This window comes from Anoplophora glabripennis, unplaced genomic scaffold (genome assembly GCF_000390285.2).
Source record: "Anoplophora glabripennis isolate ALB-LARVAE unplaced genomic scaffold, Agla_2.0 scaffold505, whole genome shotgun sequence".
NCBI lineage: Eukaryota > Metazoa > Arthropoda > Insecta > Coleoptera > Cerambycidae > Anoplophora > Anoplophora glabripennis.
This window is the reverse complement of record NW_019416588.1, coordinates 261,360-273,293: the sequence shown is the minus strand read 5'-3', so window position 1 is coordinate 273,293 and position 11,934 is coordinate 261,360. Positions and strand designations below refer to the sequence as shown.

Genomic DNA, 11,934 nt, shown 5'->3' with positions numbered 1-11,934 from the left:
AGTGGGTCACGTGGGGTCCGTTAACCAATGTAATACGCTGTTTCCCAAGACGTGGCATGAAGTACGAACCTCTTCTATTCCGCCATATTGACATTCGACAACTTTTAGGGAGGATTGGTGAATGTGTTAGCGTTTCTTTAAAGTGTAAAGTGTTTTTTAAAAAGGTATGTGTTAATATATGCCTCTGTGTTTAATCTAGCTTAACGTATATCAGGTATTGGTGTATAATTTTGTGTTTTCGCATTTGATATTGTTTTCTTATTAAATACTTGGGGTTTGGCTGAAGTGACAACAAGTCAAACTCGGCATTTGGAGTTTTTATGTGCAGTCCATTAATAAATTGGCGTACAAAAGACGTTAAATTAACTCACTTAATACATTATATTGTAAGTATCTGCAAGTAAATTTCGATAAAAAGCAGTCTAGATGAGATTAGTCAAATATTAAATCAATATGTCAATTTTCTGCAAGACTAATAACCTTATTTTTGCGTTAAACGTCTTTGTTCTAAATATAGCTGCGCTTTAAATTTTTAATTGCGTATATAAAAATAATTTGCACTATTAACATTGTTACATTTTTTGTTTTTAGGTTATAAGCAATCACTATGGGGAATGTGTTTGCTAATTTATTTAAGGGCCTTTTCGGCAAAAAGGAAATGAGAATATTGATGGTAGGATTAGATGCTGCTGGTAAAACCACAATTTTATATAAACTAAAATTAGGAGAAATTGTTACAACTATTCCAACTATTGGTAAGAATATACGAGATACTTATACCTCAAACTCCGCTACCTGTCATTTCATATTTTGTGTGATGAAATTTGCTTCATACATAGAAGTTTAATTAAAAGTTCATGATTTAAGCTGTTTTATAAAATGTACTATATCACTAAGTGAGTCATAGTTCAATGGCCTTGAGAATTTATACCTTTACAAGATTTTCGCAAATCTTATCTAATTTTATTTTTTTAGGGTTTAATGTCGAAACTGTAGAATATAAGAACATCAGCTTTACGGTGTGGGATGTAGGTGGTCAGGATAAAATTAGGCCGTTGTGGAGACACTATTTCCAAAATACACAGGTAAGCACCCCATATTTTTATTAACATTGCTTTAAAATGTAGCAGTGCATATAGAAGATAATGTGGATATAAGATTTTTATAATTTTAAATATAATTAGAAAGACAGTTTTACTTTTACTTTATAATTCTCTAGAAACATTTTTTTAAAGCGATTCTACATTTTAGAATGGTTCCAGTTGTAGCTGTGTCATTAGCAAATATAATTATTAATTATGTTCATATACCAATTGAGAATTAAATGATTCATTACCTTTAAATTTTTGATAAAAAAATGTTCCGATTTAAATAGTCGCTTGTTCAAATGGTGAGATAAACAAGGAAGTATCTCATAAAGATAAATCTGTACAAACCTTCAGATCATCAACAGTCTTACACATAAATGAAAGCATGTGTTAGGCATCCAGATCACATTTTTAATGTCGGTGATTGCAATAAACTATTTATATGAAGCACTCAGTTTAGCTGTGAGTCATCGTATGGATTTCATATATGAAACTTCAATTATTGCAGACTTTCTTAGTGTGTGGTTTGAGTTTCAATTATACATTCATTAATTCCAGTATTTTATGGTAGATGGCTACCCTTTTAAATATGTATTATTAAGCTAGAAGCGTGGATTTTGCGGACATTCATTTAAATAAATTGTAGTTACTAGAACTGTGTAAATCTAAATATGACCTTGGAAAGATAAACTCATCATAATTGACTAAAACTATTACAAGTTGATGAAAAAATTGTAGCATTAGTTCTTGTTCCAAAATTAGCTATTAAATGAAAATTTTATTGTTAAAAGAATTGTAAAAAATGCAAAAACTTTACTCACAAGGAGAAGGTAAGGTAGTCGGATTTTTGTAATTTTTGATATTTATGGTACGTGTAGTTTTGACCTTGAATAAGAATTTTTCGAAGTAGTTTGATGCAACGTTAAAAAATTACCGAGATAATCGATTTTGAAGTTTTACCTGACTTCTAAATCCAGTAGATGTGACACATTCTTCAACTGGGAGCGTGGCCTAATTGGTAGCGTTCGGGACTGACAGTCACGAGATCGCTGGTTTGAGTCCGTCGCGACATTTTTTTTTTTTTCAAAACGCACCATATGCTTTTTTATTATTTTTTTCATCTCGAAAATTATGAACAAATGAAATATTATAATAAATGCTTATGTATATGTAGGAATATTCTTCAAATATTTCATTAATATGCACAATTGGTTGATAAACAATATTATGAATTAAAAATAAGATTTCATTAAAAAAAAAACAAAGGAGAAGGAATATTATGTTCAGTGTTTTTTATAACAACTAAAGTTGAGCAACTGTTGGCCTTTGTTTTTAATACCTTACTTTTGCACAAATTACTAGTTCACAAATGAGAAATTTTTTGCATGTTATACTGGGTGTCTAGATTTATAAGCATACTGGCTCTTATATAGTAAAAAGTAATGAGATACAATTATATTTTGTTAAATAGAGCCTAAATAGGCATATTTGGAAACTGTAACTTCCTTAAAATTGTAAATCTTAAAACCTAATGTTTTTCTATGAACCAATGAAAAATTGTTTTAGATTTTTTGGCAATACTTTATTCTATACCCCTCAAAATATCAATTTTAAGATATATCTAGTTTTAAGTTTTATATACATATTTCAGAATGTATATTCTGATGTTTTAATGTATTTCGCTTAGTTTATCGTATTAATTTTCATTAATAATTTTTTTTTAATTTGTGCCAAATGAAGGAAAATTTGCACTTTCCTTTTTTTCCCGCACAATGAATTTCCAATAATTGAACAAAAAATTGCAGTAGACCAAGCCAAGAGGGGTAGAATGATGTTTTAGATTTCAAAAAAAAATCAATATTTTTTTAAAAATTGGCACCAAAAATCGGTTTCCAAATACTATGACTGTGGTTAGGGAATGGTCGGACTAGTTCGGTCAAACTTCTTTAGTCAAACAATTCGCTGAACGACCTTTAGTAACTGTATAAACCCTGTCCAATATTCCCAATCAGCTGATTGAACTGACCAATGAAATATTTGTACGCTGAACGATTTTGACCAGTCCGACCATCTCAAAGGACAGTGATTGGTTTGCACTAAACAGATGAATAATAAGCAAACTGAGAATCAATCTATACAAAACCAAATTTAAGGATGGAAATATGTCGCAATTTGTCATTAAAATGGGGTAAATATAAGCAAACTCCAGTGTATTAGCACTTTTAAAATGAATTTAATAATAATTTCATTGTTCACTTACATTAATAGATTGTAAACTAATAAATTGGGACAACTATATATCAAAACCTAGTATTTGCTATCTATCATATATTTGTTTATTTTCACCATAGATTTTTGCAGTCATTTTTTTATTGAGTTCTTCATTTATATCATCAGTTCATTTTTTAGAAATATAATAGAATATTAATAGTAAGACTTTTGCTTTATATACATTGCTGATTAAGTACATAGAATTTTAATTATGTGGGGTTATTTGGATGACTCATATGTCAGATAACTGAAAACTCGAATACTTAATTGAGATTTATATATTTAACTTTTTTTTTGGCGAACAAATGAAATGTCTACAGGGTTTCAATTTCAGAGTTTATAATAAATATTAGAAAAAAAAAATTGTATACAAAAGTGTTTGGGACTTTTTCTTACCATCTTTTGGACACCCTAAAATGAATAGAAACAAAATCAAACTTAATTTCTTTTTTTTAAGGATTGCTATAAATTTTGGATCGTGCTTTTTTTCTATCTCTAGTAATAGGGAAGATGTAATCAAAAATCTTAAACCACATATTATGTTTGAAATGATTATCGGGATTATGTTATCAAGTTGCTAGGTGCTCATTCCATTGTAATACATGGTATATTTTTTTTTAACCATATTTACCTTATTATTAGAGACCTTATGTACTGCAATTCTAATTTTCTATACAGTATGTCAATTTTTTTAACTATTTCTTTTAAAAAGTTGAAGCGGACTTGATTTTTATACTTTTTGACATTCAATTGTTTATTTTAATGAGTCCGAAAAATAGATAATATGTATGTTCTATCGAAAAAGTAACTGGAATTTGTCATTTAAAAATTTCAAGTAGAGTAGATTTAAATTTCTTTTTTGATGGAAAGTTGGTAGCAGTGCACTCTACTCTGACGTGAAGTTTGAGTGCGATATGTCAAATAGTTTGTTTACAGCTGTTAATTTTAGTGTGTTCCGTGATTTTTACTATGAATAGTGTTATTGAACAAAGAGTTGGCCTAAAATTTAGTGCTACCAAGAGAATTTCTTGTGCTGAATTGTTGAAAATCTTGGAAAAGACGTACGGTAATTCAGTTTTATCGAAAACTCTAGCATACAAATGATAGAAAGCATTCAAACATGGTCGAAAAGTGGTAGATGATTTGCCACGTTCTGGGTGTCCTTTAACGTCTTCAACTGAAGAAAACATCGCTAAAGTGAAGAAAATGGTGCTTGCAAACCATTATTATAAGTTTGAGATAACTGGCATATGAACTGATCTCACGAATCAGTTTGCACTAGTTTACTCAATGTTTTTTCAAAAAGAGCATCGCAAACATATTGCTGAACACATGCTTTTTTAATGAGCCAAAACCAAAAACACCATGTCAAAGTCGTTCAAATATCAGTCATGTTAAGTGGTGTTGTCCACACAGAATTCCTTCTGGATGGAGAAACAGTCAACAAACGATATTACCTGGGCATTGTGAAGCGTTCTGCCACAAAAAGCTAGACTTATGGAAGAATAATTGTTGGATTTTGCACCACGGTAATGCACCATCACACAAAGGGATAATTGTGAATGAATTTTTGGCCAAAAACTCAATGAATGTCATCGAGCTGTCCCTGCTGACTTTCGCAAACTCAAATTGCCACTTCATGGAACACATTTCGAGTCGATAGACGTCATAAAACAAAAATTACTGTAGGAGTTGAAGTCCATACCGGAATATGCGTTTAAAAAAGTATATTGCCTCAAATGAAGCCTATTTTTGAAGGAGGCAAAATGGATTTTGATGATTAATTGAATATAATGTGTTTTATTGACAAATTCCGGATACTTTCTTGAGAGAATATATTACTAAAAAACTTTTGTATGTATACATTTTTTAGTTATTTTATTAGACCTTTAATTTAGGTATAAAAAATATAAATGAAATCTTGTACATATTTACATCATAACTGTTTCAATGCCAAAATCATTTATTAAATTTGCAATGCATAAACAGTTCACTGTATGTAGACATGCATATGTAATAAGTAATTATAAAACCGAAAAGAATCTGTGTCTACTTCATATCAGATCTTATACAGTCTGTCCAAGATAAGGATGGGATAGCATTAGGATCTAGGAAACGGTAAGAGATACGGGGTGGCACAGATTAGAGAAAAGTTTTAAAATTCCAGGTAGTTCCGGAGATATCGAAAAAAAAACGAAATTTTGCAAAATATCCAACAATTTTTTTTACTACTATACTAATTAGAAATAATAAAACATAATAGCTAAAACAAGCTAAAAACCGTTTTAAACAATTACAATAGTAATATCATCTAATTCAGAATTAAAAATGACTAGATTTTGTCATAAAAATAGCAGCGATGTATTTAAAAAAATGAACCTGATGATGGCCTCTCGAAGACGAAACGTCGGATTGCAAAAATGTTGATGCCATTGGATAGAGCGAAAAAAGTGGCAATGTAAATGTGCAATTTATTTTAAAATTCGCTTTCAAATAGAACCAGAAAAAAAATTAAACGAGATTGCAAAATTTCGGTTTTTTTCGGATATCTCCGGAAATACCCGTAATTTTAAAACTTCTAAACGGCATTTTGTTAGGTATAAAAAAACAACTTTTCTCTAATTTGAGCCATCCCGTATCTCTTACCATTTCCTAGATCCTAATGCTATCCAATCCTTATCTTGGCTGTATTCTGGCTACAATATCTCTTCAGTGTTCGAATCCACTGCAATTACGTCTGCTGTTCGATGCGCATAATAAGGTTCTCAGATTAATTGGATATTATAATTATTATTAATGAGGGGTTATATTGAGTTAAAAATAATGAATGGTAATACAGTGAAAATTGGTTATAACGATATTGCTTTATACAACAAATTGAATATGACAGAATTTGGAAGTCCCGATTAAATCATATATAAATACCATATTAAAAACACCGTTTACGACGTTTCGTATTTAGCGACGTTTTTATATACATTTAACATAGAATTTATCGGTTATAGTGACCAATAGTGATATATGGCCTTAAAACCAATGCACCGTTCTTCCGCTAACCTCACCGGCACCGACATCTACGCTTTTGACACCACTTGGCACGTTTGGGATAAATTACGACATCTACGCATATAGTTATATGTATTAATTACCACTTTCTATCATGATCTTGAAGAGAAAAGTGTTTATAAAGAAAAAAATGACATATTGAGGGTGTCATATCAGAAGGGCGTTCGAACCAAATCTGAAATTTTACAGGAAATGAAAAAAATGTTTTAGAAATCAAGATTTAGAATGAATCTGTTGATTTTGCCAATATGATAAGACCAATACATTTTAGTTCATTAGGGAGATTTAACATATAGTAAAATGCCAACATGTACTTGACTTCCGGCTCATGGGCCCTTCTGATATTAAGATGTTCGAGGAACGTATATTAAATTTATTTAAATAATAGTCGTATAGTATACAAAAATATGCTTTATTAATACAGTAATTGTATTAATTCCAACTAAAATTTGTTACATTTTATTTTGGTGCCATTTTCCTCTTTATAAGTCGTTCTCGTACTTGTCATCAAGTTCTTCATCATCGGAATTTTGAGAACTATTTATTACTGGCAAAGAAACATAAAAATATTTATATTCTGGAGGAATGACTGTATCTTTGCCTTGGCACATAGACAATAAATTGTTATACTTTAATTTATTTATAGGAAGTTTTTCAGAATATAATGATGTAACATTAACCGGGTGTTTTGGACACTTACAAAACACCAAAAACAACACAATTTTTATCTATGAACATTCACAAGTTTAACCAAATGTATCGTTGCGTGAAAACCAAATCAGCTGAGGGCGTATAAGCCAATAAATACTGTCTAGCAGGCATAAAAGAAATACAAAAATATTAGAAGGGCATATGAGCATATGCCTTTCTGATATTATATATAGTTTTGCAAAATTGGTTTATACGCCTAAGAAAAATGCGTTAGTATAGAGTGTTGATGTTTATGAATATATACGCTCTTCTGATATATTAAGCGAATTGATTAAATGAGGTCATACGTCCTAAAAATCCAAAACCGACTATAGTGGCTCTTACGCCCTTCTGATATGACGCCCTCGATGTAATATAGAGACTAAAAAATGGAGAAACTAATGCAAGCAAGCAAAAGAATGTGCTGTGTTACTATACGATTTAAACAATTTGGAAGGATAGAAATAAAATAAAGTCTCTATTCGAAAACAATTAATTGAAAATGAAGCACGCAAGATCTTTTGAATATAAAGCAGTACATTTACATACTTAAAGACTTGTATTGTAAACTCATTTTTTCTAAAGAATTTTAAATAAAATGTATGTAATTGCTTATTACGTCTATCAGTTATAACAACCGTAAACAAAGGGTCCCTTGAAGGTCGTTACAACCGATTTTCACTGTACGTTTGGTTCCGAATTTACAGAAGGATGAATTTTCTGTGTAGGGCCTAATCTTCGTAGTTGACAGCAACGACAGGGAGCGTATAGGCGAGGCGAAAGACGAGCTGATGAGGATGCTGGCCGAGGACGAGCTGAGAGATGCCGTTTTGCTAATTTTCGCCAACAAACAGGATTTGCCAAACGCAATGAACGCGGCCGAGATCACCGACAAGTTGGGACTGCACTCTCTGAGGAACCGCAACTGGTACATCCAGGCCACATGCGCGACCAGCGGCGACGGTCTCTACGAGGGTCTGGATTGGCTGTCCAACCAGTTAAAGAATGCTAACCGTTAAGTGCAGTGGTCTCTAGCAGTCACCCTGTGATTGTCTATGTACTGAACTGTCAGTGTTAATTTACCATATGTTGCAATTATGACTCACGTTTACTGTTTGTCGACGTACCCACTTATCCGTATTCTTAATATAATTTTTTGTATCGTATGGTGGACAAACGGTATACTTAGTGTTAAACGTTGCACTGTCTTTATATATGTTTTTATTTATTCTGGTAACGAGCCGATTTATTTTGTACCATAATTTTTTGTACTAGATATATCTGTACAGTAGACATTTGTATTAAATAAACTAAAAATAAAACGTTATCCTTGTAACATATGGTAGGGCTGTTGTTCATCTTAGAACATATTTTAATTGGGCACGGCTCAAGCATTTTATTGTTTAAATTCGGTTACATGTTTCTCTTTGTTCTCCTTTGTCTCAATTGTAAACCATATTTTACGATTACTTTTAACTTTTCTGGGGCGTACTTTTATTTGACAAACAGTGGAGTAAGTAAGATATAATAAATAAGTGATCTAATTATATACATTTTGAGGTTATAATTTCAATTTTCGTGGACATTCCCGTTTGTCAGCTATATTATCAAATAAATTTATACTATTAACTTATTGTCTATAATTTTGCGCGTGCCGGGCGGGCCTCAGACATGATCGGGTCTCAAACTGCCTTCGATGTAGTTTTTTAACGGTTTCGAGCCTAAAATTGCAACCCAATTTAACACAGTCCCACTCTGAAATATTTTTTAAGATCTAAGAAGTGAACGCCCTGTACAATACATTCTAATTTATTTCAGATTCAAATGTAGCTAATCAAGTCGTATTCGGTAATAAATGTAAATAAAATGAGGCAAGTTTTATAATTCAGTTTTTCACTTGGTGGATCCGAGTGAACAATTTTTTTTGCTCCTAAAATCCAATGTCGGCTTAAATATTTTTTGTTCGTTTTTGTAAAATAAAGGACCCATAGTGAAAAATTACTGCAATTGAGACGGGTTTAATGGTATTTTTCAAAAGTGCCAAATCCAGAAAATTTAAGATCACTTGAAAATACTTTGTGGCACGTTTGGATGCCGTGGTGTTTGACCCGCTCCGGGAATTTTAATTGACATGTTTTATTTTTTTACCGTGAACGGGGAACATGTTTATTAAAACGGTTGTATTTGGAGATCTGCATCAGCGCTGTACATTGTGAGACAGAACGGTTCTCTGCTACGATAGTTAATTTAAATGGAGATATTTTAATAAGTAAAACGGCTTCGTGCGAAGCATGTGAATGTCAGTCTTGTGGAGATTATATATTCTATACTTTAAGCTTGATTTCTGGGAGATATATTTATTTTAATGCTTAACTTTGTCAACTGAGTATTATAAACATATTGTCGAGAAGAGGGTGAGTGTCAGGACAATATACTTATTTAGGTATTTTTTATTTAGATTTTTTAAATGTTTTCAAAATGGAAGTTTGCAGTTCCACAAATAAAATTCATTTTAGGAAAATTGCAGTATTTTATTTTCATTTATAATATTTATTTGGACCCTACTAACTTCTAAAATAAATAGTCCAATCAGCTGGAAGTTTTGCCTGTGAAATTTTAAGGGAGTTTTGAAAATTGGTATATTTATAGATTTTGACGTGCTCTGAATTTTTACTTTGCCACCTCTTTTTTTTTTTCAGAAGTAGCCGCCATGTTGGAAAAATGGCGCTCCAAAACAGTTTTTCGATGATATTTTCTTTCCGACTCACTTTACTGTGAAAATAGTTATATAATAAAATAAATTAAAGTAGAGAACATTTTCTATAATTTATGTATCAACGTTTTTTCTGTGAAATGAATAGTTTCGGTGTACAAGCGCCGCAAAGTCTACTTCAACACGCGTATTGGTCAACAAACTCATTTCCACACCACCATGAGGTAGAGTTCCTGACACGTTTTTTTTTAGTGGTATCCCCAGTAGGCCTAATCCACATGTGTTGACTAAATTTAGTGCATTCTCCTTCGTTTAGCTATCCCTAATGGACCAGGTTTTGCGAGCTCTTTGTCTTCAGAACTGAGCAAAACCTCACGGATAAGAAGTTCTTCCAAGTTATCCGCTCTTCGATTTCCTTCTTCCTTGATTTTATGGAAAGTTTGCTGAAGAACTGTCTCCGGATCTTCCTCTTCGTCACTGTCTTGCAGATCAACATCCAAATTATTACAAGTACCATTGCAATTCGTGCAGATAACTGAGCACTTTAGTCCAGCCTTTCTGCATCCACAGGCTCCCCGACATCCTTTTTTACATTTTAGTTTTAGCAAAAGCTGGGAGTTTGAGTTGGTGACAGGAATTAGTCCATTCTTGCTTTTTTTCCATCCCCACTGCTCTGCATTTTTTCCAAATCCATACCACTGCTGAACCTGGTGATAGGTTCGGAACGAATGTTGTCGTGTTGCTGCTTCTGTCGGTGGCAGCGATGCAATATTAAATTTATTTTTAAATGCTGACTTCGTGAAGCATGTATATCTGTAGGTGTTTAACGATACTTTTTACATCACTGTAACCGTACAACACAAGGAAGAAGTATTATCCGGCTTCACCAATGCTTTTCGGGTCAGCATTTGGGTTTTTAAATACCCAGATGAGCTTGTTTAAATCTCTGTTCTTTCGGAGTACATTGGCACATTTTATTTTCTCTTGATTGAAGAGTGCCGATGTCGTATCACAGCTACTGAAGGCGTGTAAGAATAGGATTTTATCTGCGGCTATTCTATCTATGATACTTTCTGTGGAATATATTCGTTGCAAAATCGTTCCTTTTCCTGGTTTCAGAACATATATGTTTGAACGCGTAGATAGAGCCGTCAAAAGAATAAGATCTACATCTTTTCAATGCGTAGTAATTTATTTTTCGTTGATGTACGAAATACGCGTGTTGGAGTAGACTGCGGCGCTCGTATGCCGAAATTATTAATTTCAGGAAAAAAAAAGGTTGATACATAAATTATAGGAAATGTTTTCTAGTTTAACTTATTACATCACTATTTTCACCGTAAAGTGAGTCGGAAAGGAAATATCGTCGAAAAACTATTTTGGAGCGATATTTTTCCAATATGGTGGCTACTTCAGAAAAAAAAAGAAGTGGCAAAGTAAAAATTCGGAAAGAGCACGTCAAAATCTATAAATATACTTACCAATTTTTAAAACTCCCCTAAAACTTCAGAGGCAGCCCCCTTCTTGAGCGCCAATTGATTGGACTAAAAGGTTTGCAAGTCAAATTTGAAGAAAAGTTAAGAAAAATCACAATTTTTTTTGCCAAACATTTGGAAAATTTAATCCTAATTTTGTGAAACAAAATTAGAAACAAAGAAATACAAAAGTATACTAAATATTTCAGTTTTCTGATTTCGCGCTCTTGTATTTTGTTTTCAGCGACATCTTTCCATATGCTTTTAAAATATAATGTTCTACGCTACAGAATTCTAGATTGTAATATTTTAAATAGAGCATTTATTTCATAGATGTCGCTGCATTAACTTCTATGCAACCAGACTAACAGCTACTAGTAATGAAAGTTGCATAAAGAAATATAGACATTTCAAATGTTATACTCTAAATACATAACACAATTAGTTTTAGCAGTGTTTTATGAATTTACCTCAGTTAATCTCAGCTAAGCTGTTTTGAATGGTCAATTATGTGTGCCTTGCATAAATAAACCACAATTTTTAATCTACTAAGTATTGATTTTATAAACTATCTAATGCTGTCTAGCATTGCTTTTCTATTGATGGGGAAGCTGACACAGAGCCTTCATAA

At 32.1% G+C, this 11,934-nt stretch overlaps 1 protein-coding gene across 1 annotated transcript; it reads left to right on the top strand.

The window, feature by feature from the left end:
• The first annotated feature begins 63 nt into the window (after positions 1 to 63).
• On the top strand, positions 64 to 8,986 carry LOC108911115 (ADP-ribosylation factor 1). The gene is made up of 4 exons (XM_018715952.1): positions 64 to 164; positions 592 to 755; positions 976 to 1,085; positions 7,844 to 8,986. The coding sequence occupies exons 2-4, from the start codon at positions 608 to 610 to the stop codon at positions 8,132 to 8,134; spliced, it is 549 nt and encodes a 182-aa protein (XP_018571468.1). The 5' UTR covers positions 64 to 164; positions 592 to 607; the 3' UTR covers positions 8,135 to 8,986.
• Positions 8,987 to 11,934: the final 2,948 nt, after the last annotated feature.